Source organism: Chanodichthys erythropterus, chromosome 15, assembly GCF_024489055.1.
Source record: "Chanodichthys erythropterus isolate Z2021 chromosome 15, ASM2448905v1, whole genome shotgun sequence".
NCBI lineage: Eukaryota > Metazoa > Chordata > Actinopteri > Cypriniformes > Xenocyprididae > Chanodichthys > Chanodichthys erythropterus.
The window spans coordinates 30,786,248-30,800,028 of NC_090235.1; the positions used below are offsets into that span (position 1 = coordinate 30,786,248).

Genomic DNA, 13,781 nt, shown 5'->3' on the forward strand with positions numbered 1-13,781 from the left:
GTATAACTGACAGAGGTTGATGGAAATGCTGCCTCCTCCAGTTGAGGTATGGTGCCGGCTGTAGTTTAAAGTTGGCACGAAACAGAAGTGACGCTAGTTTTTTCTTGCCTATTGTGACATCTGAGAAGAACGGCTTTTTTGAACAAGGAAAAAATTTAGGGTGGAACTTGATTTTGGCCAATGGGAATTGATTGGGTCGTTGTGGTTTGCTAATGCTGTGATATCATGTGATTGACAGGATGTCCCTCCCTCAAGTCGGTAAACACGTCATCATAGAAGAGTAGAGATACTGCTGCAAGAGGGAGGGGAAGTTATTTTGATTAAAGATTACAAGGGCACATGAAAGAAATAATGCATAAAAATGATGCATATTATAGTATAAAAAGTACTGCAATATTCTATAAAAAAAATAAGAATTGTCAATTTTGATTTCATGGTGACTTTAATGTTCTGTAACATTATCAAGACAAACATCCATGTAAAGAAAGCCAATTGTATTTTCAGTAGGAACGCACAAGTCTAGACTTGTTCTATTGTCTCAGGACATACAGACAATAAAAGCTGTAATTTACTGCAGATAAATCTCAAAAGTAAGTGATGAGTAATCAAGCCAGTTAGAAAATGAGTCACACTGAGACCTGGGCCATGAGGGTAAAATAGCAATTTCCAATTTTTGCTTTAGATTCAATATTTACATTTATTCATTTAGTAGAAGCTTCTATCTAAAGTAACTTGCAAATGAGTAATATAACAAGCAATATATTTTAAAGGAGGCAATAACACAAGATGTGCTACCACTAAGTTTCAGACATCGTTCAGAATAATAGAAGCTAAAACAGGGAGGGTTTAAGAAATAGTGAAAGCACAGATGATGCAGGATGCAGTTAAGGTTTCCTGAAAGAAAGTTGATTCTTGAATATTGTCAGAGTATTGTCTACAATTATTATTTATTTCTAGTCATTCTTCCTACTACGGGTAACCATACTTAATAGATGAGGAAAGACATTTGTCTTTTTTATTAGTGTGTTTTGGTAAAGGATTTAAGGGGTGAGCCTTCTGCCATGGCTGCCTGTTTTGTATTGACCTCTTGTGGCCATGATGAGTTACAGCATGCACTCAGGTCAATTCAATTTAGCACAGCTTCGCCCCAGTCCCAGCTTGAGGTTTTCTGAAGATTCTGTTCCCCTCTTTCCCACTCATTCTTTTATTTTATATTTTTTATTTTATTTACCAGCCTGGTAGATGATAAAATAACTTTGTAGTCCCCTCTGTCCTTATAATTTATTTTTCTTTCTGTGACTTTCAGATTGCTAAGCTCAGGCTCCAGCTGCAGCGCAGTAAACAGGGCGGAGGCCGGCAGTGTAAAGACAGTAAAGAGCGTCTTTCCCCCCTCCACTGCTGTACCAGCACCACCATTACCTCCACTACCATCAGCACAGCCAGCCAAGCTCCGGTTCGCATACGCTCACACACATACTGTAATATTAGTGTATTTAGTTAATACATCCAGCATTTTCTGCATAGTTTGTGCAAATTTTTACCATCTCCCTGTACAGTCGTCCATGTCGAAGTCAGCACAGATGCCACTGTCCAACATCACAGTGCCAAAGCCCTCCATCTCCAGGGTTCCAAGCAGCATGGAAGGCATCAACCATGAGCTGGAGAAAGTCTTCATCAAAGACAATGGAGAGAAAGAGGAGCTAAAGGTACACACCTACTACTGAAGGCATACTCACTAAGTACATATGTAGCTTAAATGTGTAGCTTAAATAAAAATGCATGCCATTGAGTACTATCAAATAGTTTTATATATAGTTTTTTATATTGTTCTACACTATACAGTACCTGTAAAATGCATTTTTGCCTAAAAAACAATTTAAAGTATTTAATCATGTATCTTGATCATAATCAACATACGCTTCAAAAGTTTGGAGTCTGTAAGATATTTTAATGTTTTGAAAGAAGTCTCAGGTTCACCAAGACAGCATTTATTTGATCAAAACTACAGTGAAAACAGTAATATTGTGAAATATTATTACAATTTAAAATAACAGATTCTAAAAAAACGATTCTAAACAATAACATGTTTTCTAGAGGTTTTGACAAAGTGTTAACTGCTGCAGTGTATTTAAAAAAAAAATATATATATATATATATATATATATATATATATATATATATATATATATATATATATATATATATATATATTTAATTAATATGAATGAATTATTTTTTTTTTTAATGGATTTAATGAATGATTCAGTGACTCACTCATAAAGACTTGTTTCAGTACTAGATGAATCATTACTGAATTGTGCTTGATACAATCTTTATTTGAAGTCTCAAGTTACTTTCAAAAGGTGAAAGCAATTGTGCTTAATATTTTTGTGAAAAGCATTACTTTTTTCAGGATTCTTTGATGATTCCAAAGTTAAAAAAGTTAAAATTATTTGAAATATACATCTTTTGTTACATTATAAATGTCTTTACTGTCACTATGTGTACCTGCTAAATAAAAGTATTAATTTCTTTTTTTAAAAATCAGTAACACATTACAATAAGATTTCAGGGTTTTTTTTTTGTTGTTATTTTTTTTAGTTAACTACATTAATTAAGATGAAATAACAATGAACAATACTTCTACAGTACTTATTAATCTTAGTTAATGGTCATTTCTACATTTACTAATACATATATTAATATCAAATGTTATATTTGATAACATTAGTTAATGCATCGTAAACTAACATGAACTAATGCATTAACTAATGTTAACAAATGAGACAAATCTTACTGATTTTTAGAGTGATCACAGAGCATAATTGTTAAAAGAATCTCTCTTTGACTGGCACTCAGGCGCTGGAGGTTCCTGATGGACGGAGGGCTCCGTTTCCTCCCCAGCAGCGCAGCAGCAGTAGTCGTGGTATAGACACTCAGACGCCATCAGTGCCTGGGCGCTCCAGTAGCTGCTCTAGCCTGTCGCCCTGCCCCTCACCTGCATGCCCACCACGCTCACATGACGGCAGCCCATACTCCACTGACGAGATGCTGGACGACAGAGACAAAGGTCAAACCTACAGACTAGTGATCAAGCGAGATTGTTGGTCAAGGAGTTATATCAAGTTATAACAGTTATACATTGATAGTTTGCTGTATTATATCATAAGGGTTGTACAGATTCTCAGCTCTGATATTAATCCAGAGAGTAATTTGAGATTTGTAATGTCTTCCTGCAGACAGCGGCAACAGTTCTCCTCTGCCTAAGTTCGCCTCGTCTCCAAAACCCAACAACAGCTACATGTTTAAACGGGAGCCTCCAGAGGGCTGTGAAAAGATCAAAGTGTTTGAGGAAATGACGTGAGTAGCTTGGCCCTGTGATGGCTGCTTGCAGCTATATATTATATATATTTCTATCTTATATATGGTCAATGACGTGACACAAATGTTTTTGTGTCCATATGGTTTAAATATATATTATAAAAATAAATTAGCAAATTACTTGCATACATTCTCTTTTTTGAGGACCAAGTCTGTTTTAATTCATTTTGAGAGAATATTTGGAGGATGACTGCAAAAATGTCAATGTGGTGTAACCGTAAAAACTTTGTACCAAATAATTGAACTTTTTAAAAAAAGGTCAAATTCTCAATTAAAAAACCTACTTGAAAATAGTTCCAAATAGTAGGTTAGTTTATATTACATCTTTAATCAGCATCATAAACTAGGGATATTTGACTAAATTGGCCCCAATAACAGAAAGGCTTGTAATAGGAGTCAAATGGTGTTACTGGTTACACCATTTGACTTTTCAGTTTAAAATCAAATCTGACAGGCATTACCATGGACACCTATGTAAGCACGTGGCCTTGGAGGGAATATTTTAAAAAGTTACTACTCATGTCACATGGTCTTCTTGCACAAATTTGAACAAAATTGCTCCTTGAAAGGTGGTTACACCACCTTGACACTTCAGGAATTTGACTCTACTCACATGATTCCCCAAATTAATTATAATATCCAGAACAATGTTGTTCCATTTACTTTTATTTAATGAGAATTATTATTGAGAATTTATTTATTAAGAATTTTACATTTTTTGAACAAGATCAATTATTTGGTACAAAGTTTTTATGGTTACACCACATTGACGTTTTTGCAATCATCCCCCAAAATATTCTCCCAAAATGAATTAAAACCAGAAATTGTAGACTTTTTCCTCAGAAAAGAGAATGTATGCAAGTAATTTGCAAATTTATTTTGAAATTTTAACCCTTTTAAATGTAACAAAATCATATGGACACAAAAAAAATTGCGTCACATCATTGACCCATATATGTTGTTGTTGAACATTTGGTAAAATGATTCAAGTAAAAATGGTTTAAACACATGTAAACACATGTTTCAGGTAAAAATAGTTTGAACACAAATTTAAACTCTAATGTACTAGACTCTAGTACATTGGAGGGAGCATCTGAATTGGGTTTCCACAGTTTTTCCTTGACAGGTTGTAGAGATCTCAAATATTTTATTTTTTTATTTTTTGTATAAAAAATACATTTATATTTTTTGTATATATTTTATAGTTTTCACAGGATTTTATATAATTTTATTGATTGGTTTGTTAAATACACACAGTATTGCTCTGTTATTACTGTATTATGTTTAATACAGTATCTTTTCAGTTTAAACCATAAACACATGCTGTCCACTCAAGTGGACATCTGGAAATCTCTTTTGGAAAAAAAAAACGTTGTTTTTCATGCCCCGAGAGCAATAAAACAATTGGGTTTTTTTTTTTTTTTTTTTTTTTCAGTAGTGAGCCTAAAAAAGCATACTAGCATGCAGTATGTATAATGTGCACAGTATGCAAATGTTCCTTATGCATGGAATTCTCTGATGACCTACAGCATTTGCTAAAAATGTTCAGCATCCAACCAGAGCATAGTGCATAGTGTCTTACAATACAATGCATTATCTTGATCATCCATTTTGAGAGTGATGAATAAACCATCATCTGTTTCTGTGATGTATAATTTCATGAAATTGGATTTAAAATGCAAAACATTAATGCATACATTTATTTATTTCTGATATGTAATTAAATTAATAAAAAAAAAAAAAGTAATTGTTAAAAGATGGCGATCTTGATTCACACCACACAAATTTACTTATACCTAAATGACAATGATTCTGATAGGTTTTGCATTTGCATTTATTTCACTGTCTGACGATCTGATACACTCATTTTAAATTCATATTAAATTAGAATCATATTAACCTTCTGGTGCCTTGACTAAAAATTTACACCTGGTCAAACTTACCACCAAATGAATGGGAAATATGAAAACACAATTTTTGGGGGGTACAATCAGCCATGATACGGAAACAAAAGCACTTAGCAATGAAGGACTTGAACACAAAACATCAAAATTATTCAAAAAGAATTTAATTCTGCTGTAAAGAAGCTCTAAACAAGACAGTTTGAAGTCAGTTTAGTGTTGATTCAGTTCAGTTCACTGTGTAAAGTTCCTCAGTTATGAAATGACTTCAATTCAGCTATAAGCAGCTCCACAGAAGACAATAGTGTCGTTTTTCTCTTTGAGTCAGTTCTTTTGATTCCAATAACAGTCTTGATGTTGCAAAATGAGTCAGTTATGAAACAAAGTCTAATCAGTTATGAACCAGCTCTGCAGAAATCAGTGATGTCATCATCCAGCTCAATTGGTCTCGTCCAATAGTGTCAGTGCAGTCAAAACAATAATATTTCTAAATATTATAATATTCTCGAAAATAAGCAAGGAACCCAAACTCCATCAGTCGTGGTGGAGAAATCGTGAAAGAACCTTGTATGTGTAGTATGTAGTAGGCAATTCATACTCTTAAATCGGTTTCTTCTCTTTCTCAGGTCCAGACAGTCGGCCACTGTCCCCCTTTTCTCCTGCCCTGACAAAAACAAGGTCAACTTCATCCCCACCGGCTCTGCGTTCTGCCCCGTCAAGCTCCCGGGATCCCTGCTCCAGCACTCCAGCTCCCAACAGGAGGACGAGGAGAAAGATGAAACACAGGCCGGCCCCAGTGGCTCATGCCCCCTCGCTCAACACCATCACATGCCCACTCAGGTCTCCACCAGCACGAGCACAGACGACCCCCCGGAAGCGCTGGCCGTCTCTCCCTCCCAACAGCAGGAGGCGCCCTCGGAATCAGCCTCCCAGCCTCAGAACTTTGAAGTCAGCTAAACGCGCGCAGAGCCGGTCTCCGTCGCGCCCACGCCACACACGTTTCGCCCACCCCAAACTTCCTCTTCTCTCTTTGATGGACCCCACCTTTGTGCTGAATCTTTACTATCTGCATGGCATCGCAACCGTGGCCCGAACGAGAATCGCAAATGTAAATGCAGCCGAAGGGTTTGAGTATGTGGCAATGCCACGCTTTCGTGTCTGTACAGGAACGGCGTCTGAAGAGCTGGACGGAAGGATGCGTTTTTGGGAAAAGGACCTTAGAATATGCAAATCAAAAATTCTAATGGCTTCACTGTTATCTTGATAAATGAGTGAGAGTCTCATACAGAAATCTTATTTATTAAATTTGCCTATTGATAAGTTCAGTCACATTCCAGATATTCCCGTTTTGCTTTTTTTTTAGTGTCATATATACAGATGTGGATGCGTTCACAGGTACTTTTCCATCTGATTTGATTCTGCATTGATTTCGAGCAACTGCACAGCTGTTTTCAAATGCAGCTTTGCTTTCGTGTGTGCTTAAAATTTAAGCAAAGTGGCTTTTGTATGAGCACTATAATCAGACAGCGCATAGTGAGGTGTCACCTTCGAATACACCGCTGATTTATGAGGAGAAAGACGTCTTAATTGTGTCAGGGGCATGCATTTGAAACTGATCGTATGTTTAACATTAAATTATGTGTCGTGTTCTCTTTCAACATCCACAGTATGAATAAGCTCTCTCTCTATCAATATATCTATATATGAGAAAATCTATATATAAAGAAAAAAGCTTGTTTGAATTTAAAACCGTGTATTGCTGTGTTATGTACATTATGGGATATGAGCTGTACTCCACGGGTTGACGACTATCCAGGTTTCCTACCTTCTGATGATATTGCAGAAAGAGAAAAACACAGAAAAAGGTTCTTGTTTTCACACTTTGTTGCACAGTGTTCACCTGCAGCCTCGCTTCAGGTGCATCACTTGCTGTTTAAACTCAGGTAAAAATTCACATTCAGATCCGTCTCATCATTCTTTGCATTCCATGACATTCCATGTTGGGAGGTGCTGTGCGGATGACGTGGCGGAAATAATTTGATTGGGTCGGACATACTGTGTGTTAAAAACAGATCGTAAAGACAGATCGTACAACCCTCATGGATCAGATTCGCACCCTCACAGTCACTATACGACATATATTATCACTTAATATGACAAACTACTGCCCAGATCTCAGGTCTGAGATGTGGAAGAACATTTTCTGTCTATTATAATACCATTTAAGTGGCATGTTGGGAAAAAAAACACAAAAAAACAGATTTTGATAATAAAACTGTAGGGGATATCATAATAGTCCTTTTACATGAATAAAGACGATAAGTTTCAAGAATAAATTGTATCATTACGAGATCAAAATGCACCAAAAGTCCAATCATTTCTTTGTTGGTAAATCCTAAGTCCTATTACTTTACACCTGCTACTATTACACTTTTAATTTCTGAATTTTTTAACTGTATTATTGTAACATTGCAACATTGCTCTCATGATGTTTTACATTTTAACATGCCACTAGGACATGCTGCTGATAATTAGTCTAAAATAAAAGGTTAAATCTCCCTCTCGCACACATACACACAAATGTGGCCATATTATATATATATATATATATATATATATATATATATATATATATATATATATATATATATATATATATATATATATATATATTTATTATTATTATTATTATGTTTTGTGGGCTATTTTTAGAACCATTAACTTTTTTTGGCATTGTGACTTTTTTTTTTTTTTTTTATGACAAAATCCTTTTCATGATCGTAATTGTATCAGATTGTATTAATTAATCCTTTCCATTAAAATAAGTGTAATTTAAAATCATTACAACAAATGCACTTAATAAACAATTTTGATTCCAAAACAACAACAACAAAACATTTTCATAAATAACTTTTTTTCAACATTATGGGAATGGAAATTTGAGGATAAATTAGCTTACTTAAAAATGTCACAATGCAAAATATCTTAATGGACCTAAAACCAATCTTCATTTTATTTAAGCAATTTTTTCCTTTTTATTTCATGGAGAAAAATAAAATTTACTGGTTTTCATGAGATTCACCTAAAAGCTTGGCTCTATACAAGCAGGATACATTGTAGTCATAGAATACCAAGCCTCAGATATTTTAAATGTCTATACCCAAATGTTTTGTTCAAAGAAAAAATAATATTTTTTTCAAGAGCATCTATCCACTCACTTTACCATATATTTATACATATGTTGGCTGTTGTGACAACATAAGCATGCTTTTATGATTTCCACTGATTATGAATAATAATCAGCTTTTTGTCCAGGAACAAGTGACAGGCAAACATGGTTTGTCAGTAAGGGGTTTTCTTGTATCAAAGCAGAATTTTATATGAAACCAAGGTCAACAATATTTTATTGTACTGTTGCAATCAATAGAAACATATTAATTTATCCATCTCATAAGATCAGCCATTGACAACCCACATAATAATACATGATCAATACAAAAGGCTTTAAAAGTAACAATGCAACCTTTTATGCTGCACCTTATATCAATAGACCAAGTAGTTTATAAAAAAGATTAAACTCATTTGGTAAGTGAAGGGTTTGCAATAATGCAGTTTTGTTTTTAAATGCTTGAATAGTGCATAATTTCATCTCCATTCCATACATGTCCAATTCTGGAGCCAAATTAGCACACAGCCTGTTGATAAAGCCATCGACTGCTATTAAAACCAGCACAGGCAGTTTAAGAGCACATTGCTGGCCTGGGAAATATGCTTGTAGATCAGGTCAATATGGCAGGCTGACCTGCTGTCTGTTTACACACAATGGCAATAAACCATTTTGTTGTTGTAACTGTACAAACCAGATATGTGTGTGAATGGAGGTGAATGAAGGGCATCATTTGTTTTGAAAGGGCAAAATATTGACCAAGGACAAAGGAGGAAAACTGTTTCCAATCAAGAACCGTTTTGGAAGCACTTCACCCACATCGCGATTACTCTTTGCCTGTCGCCAATTCTAATGTCAAGAAAATGATTTTTAAAGCTTTGTAGCTTTGATTGTTTTCCTGTGGTCTTGCCATAGTGCTTGGCACAGGCTGCTGAGCTTGCATAAGGTTATCCAGTAGGCCCGCTGTCTGTGTCTGTATACAAATGACAGTATCAAAAGCCACACTTTACACTTTCTTCAACTTTTAGCCTTAAGTGGCTAATTGTTTCTTTATTTCAATAATAGGAATCTTGTGTCTTAATTAAATAAAATAATCATTAGAATTAAAATCCAGTCTCCTCACTATTTTTCCTTAGTCAGTTACTGCTTCTAGTTTATGCTTCTTCTTGTAGTCCAAAAGAAAATGTTTTCGGGACCTTTTGAAATAGCAAAATATGCCTGAAAGGTATAGTTCACCCAAATAAATTTTCAAAAAGGTATAGAAAATTGCTGCAAATAAAATTCAGCCAATCAGAGTTGCGGAGATTTGAATCATCGTGAATGATGTAAAGAGCGAGTCTCCCTCTTAAACTACTTAAATGTTTCTAATTATCTTCATATTATGAATAAACATAAAATGTTTTTTCTATATGCATAATCAAAATCTTTGAATCAATAGTTTTACATTTCTCCATTTTAAATGTGACTTCATGTCATTATGAATCTTTACTTTCTTCTGTGAAACACAAAAGGAGAAAGTTTGAAGAATGTTCTTGCAAATATTTTCCATGCAATGAAAGCATGTTGGTGACCAGAAGCTTTCAAGCACCAAAATTGATAAAAAAAAAAAAAAAAAAAAAGCAGCAGCTAATGTGATTCATATGAATTGTGCACTCTACACTCCTAAAAATAAAAAGGGGGTTCCCTTTCGATTTCGGTCAATTCGACAATGCGTCGGAATCTGGCGCTTTTAGGGAAACACCTTTCACCGAGAAATACTGAAACTTCATTCAATAATGCTGTTGTTCTACAATGGCCAATGGTGTTCAAGCACGCGAAATAGTGGCAGGGTTGCTCCCTATATAAGGCGACACTGAGCGACTTTAAGAGAATGTATACAAGGAGCCTCTCGCCGTTGAGCCAGCACTTACAACCAGACCAGCTGCATAGGAAGAGGCTCAGACGTGGTCTGAGGCTCAGAGGATCTTCTCATGGCGGGTTCTGCCAGAGTGGTGCCACTGAAAGAACAGCACATGCTTCTTCCCGTATCCGACCGATGACCTGCGGGAGCAGGGCAACAGGAGGGAAGGCATAAAGGCACTGACACAAGCACTTCAGAGCCAGTGCATCCATTTCTTTCAAAAAGTAAATTCGTCAGTGGAAGTTTTCTTTTGTCACAAAGAGGTCCAAATCCACCTGACCGAAGGTATGCCATATCGCTTTGATCGCCTGGGGGAGGTCAACACGCTGCTGTACTCCCTCATTCGAGGATCCCGGCATGTGAACCGCCCTCACTGAGCGGAGGTTCCTCTGTACCCATAGGAGAAGATGGCTCACCAGTCTGACCCCTGAGTTCCAGCTGGAACTTCTAGAAAGGCTAGAATTACCACCATCATTTCTAGGTGGTTGATGTGCCAATTTGACATAGGGGTCATCCATGAGTCGAAGGTTATCCTGCCGTCACAGGACAGCTTATGGAGGCTTATGTCACAGCTACTTTCCTCCTGGCAACTGAGTCCAGTGACACCCGGTTTTGGTAAAAATGGGACGATTTCCAAGGAACCAGGGCTTTGACACGGCCGTGGGTCACCTTGAAAGTATGTCGGTCTGTGCGCCACATATGGGGTGGGACAAGGCCTTTCGACCAGAGCTGGAGTGGTCGCATGTGGAGCAGGCCCAGCAGAATAACCAAGGAAGCCTAGGAGCTTCTGAAACCTCCTGAGTGGGTGGAAGGTAACCGCTTTGAATGAGGCCACCATGCTCCTGATTTTTGAGGCACACTCTTGGGAGAGCCAATCCTTCATTCGGGCTGAGTTGAAGATTGCCCCCAGGAACGGGATCCGTTGGCTGGGGAGCAGCGAGTCCTTGCCAAAGTTCACCCTGAAACCCAATCTTCTAGATGACTAAGGAGCAGGGATCTGTGGGTGCATAGCTCCTGTTCCAAGTGGGTTATAAGTAGCCAATCGTCGAGAGAGTTGAGAATGCCTCATCTACACACTTTGTGAAGGTACGTGGAGCTAGAGAGAGTCCAAATGGAAGGACTGTATATTGGTATGCCACCCCCTCTAACACAAATATCAAAAACGTTTTGTGATGGGGTGCTATCTGGATGTGAAAGTAGGCATCTTTCAGATCCACTGATATAAACCAATCCCCCAGGCAAATTTATTTGATAGTCAGCATTCTGAAGGGCCGTCTCATGAGGGCACGATTCAGACATCTGAGATCAAGGAGGCTGCCATCCTTCTAGAGGACAAGGAAATAGCATCCGTAAAAGCCTGACTCACTGCGTTCCGTGGGGACATGGGAAAGGGTAGCGTTTTGCCGGGTGATAGAGTGGCTTGACTTCCAGCTCCGCTTTCGACTGGGGCTGGACAAGCGCTGAAGCTGGCCTGGGTCACTGCTGGGTCGACGGGGCTGTCTTGGAGCGACTAGATCCAGTGGTGGAGCTGGCTCTTTTAGGCAAGCTGTGACGAATAGCCTGCAATGACTTCTGGGCGGTGATGTAACGCTCCGCGAAGCCGTCTACCACGGAGCCGAATAAGCCCAACGAGGAAACGAATCTAGAAGAGCTGTCCTGTCAGAATCCTTAATCTCAGTGAGATTAAGCCAAATCCGTTGTGCTGCGCAGCTCTTTAAACATAGCCGGTTCAGGTCCAGACTCATCCATACTAGGGCTGCATGATATATTTAAATTTTATCACACACGATTTGGCAAAGGCTGCGATTATTTTATGCGCAGCTTGTCAGAGCTGTATGGCTCTGTGATCAGTAGTAAATGATTCTCCATCTGAAAGCCAGAGAGTGCTCTTGCACAGAAACTCCAAATATGCCCTGCCAAAGAAGTAGATATCATGTGTCGCTGTAGCTGAATAAACAGAAGATTGAAACGCTTTGATTGATTAAACATGACTAATAAACACACGACTGCCTTATTCTTGTTAAGAAGGCACATTATCTCACAGAAGGATCCTCAACTGTCGTTATTCACAGCACATAGAAACACTTTCACCTAGATATTATCACATAGAGACTGTGTCTGTACCTCGAACTAGTAAATACAAAAAACTTCCAAAACCTTTTAAGGGTAAAAATTTAATTGATGTTCAAAAAATGAAAATCACAGATAAATCAGATAAACAAATGATAAAGCTTGGGTTACTGAATATTAGATCTATTTCTTCAAAAGCACTTATTGTAAATGAAATTATCACAGACAATAAACTAGACTTGCTGTGTTTGACAGAAACCTGGCTAAAACCAGACGATTACATTACTTTAAATGAATCTAGTCCTCAAGGTTATGATTATCGACACAATCCTCGACAGAAAGGCAAAGGGGGAGGTGTTGCTGTAATTTATAGTAATATATTCAGAATCATTCAAAAGAATTTCAAATATAATTCCTTTGAAGTGATGGTGCTTTATGTAACATTATGTAAGTTGACATTTGTGCTGGCTACTGTATACAGGCCACCAGGGCACCATACTGACTTTATCAAAGAATTTGCTGAGTTTCTATCAGAGTTAGTACTGGCTGCGGATAAAGTCCTTGTTGTTGGTGATTTTAATATCCATGTAGATAATAATAAAGACGCATTTGGATTGGCATTTGCAGATATTTTAAACTCTATTGGAGTTAAACAACACGTGTCAGGACCCACTCATTGTCGTAATCATACCCTAGATCTAATACTGTCGCATGGAATAGATATTGATGCTGTTGAAATTCTACAGCAGAGCGATGATATATCAGATCATTATTTAGTCTCGTGTATAATACAATTAGCCAAGGCTACAAAACCACCACCCAGCCATAAATATTGTAGAACAATCACGTCTGCCACTAAAGATTGCTTTATAAATAATCTCCCCGAGCAGTTTCATCGCCTTAGTATACCTGACAACTTAGAAGAACTCGATGCTGCAACAGAAACTATTGGCTCTCTCTTTTCCAGCACATTAGATGCGGTCGCTCCTTTACGTCTAAAGAAGATTAAGGAAACTAATCCAACGCCGTGGTATGATGAGCACACTCGGGCTCTAAAACGAGCTGTTAGAAAAGCTGAACGTAGTTGGAAGAAAACAAAACTAGAAGTTTTTCGCCTTTCGTGGAAAGAAAAAATGATTGAGTACAGAACAGCCATAAGAAATGCTAGATCTACTTATTTTTCAAATCTCTTAATAGAAAACAAACATAATCCTAGGTATTTATTTGACATTAAATAGGTATTAAATTAACTAGAAACAGAGATTCAACTGCTGACGTTTCCATAGAGCACAGCAGTAATGACTTTATGAACTTCTTTACTTGCAAGATTGATAATATTAGAGAGAAAATTATAAACATGCAA

General features: G+C 37.1%; 1 protein-coding gene across 2 annotated transcripts in view; it reads left to right on the forward strand.

The window, feature by feature from the left end:
• glcci1a (glucocorticoid induced 1a) overlaps positions 1–7,855 on the forward strand; it is a 61,894-nt gene extending 54,039 nt beyond the window's left edge. For both annotated transcript variants that reach the window (XM_067410935.1, XM_067410934.1), the window contains 5 exons: positions 1,307–1,453; positions 1,557–1,706; positions 2,860–3,070; positions 3,240–3,360; positions 5,909–7,855. In XM_067410935.1, coding sequence (XP_067267036.1) covers positions 1,307–1,453; positions 1,557–1,706; positions 2,860–3,070; positions 3,240–3,360; positions 5,909–6,239 — 960 coding nt within the window. In that variant the 3' untranslated portion in view covers positions 6,240–7,855. The remainder of the gene's footprint in view (positions 1–1,306; positions 1,454–1,556; positions 1,707–2,859; positions 3,071–3,239; positions 3,361–5,908) is intronic.
• Positions 7,856–13,781: the final 5,926 nt, after the last annotated feature.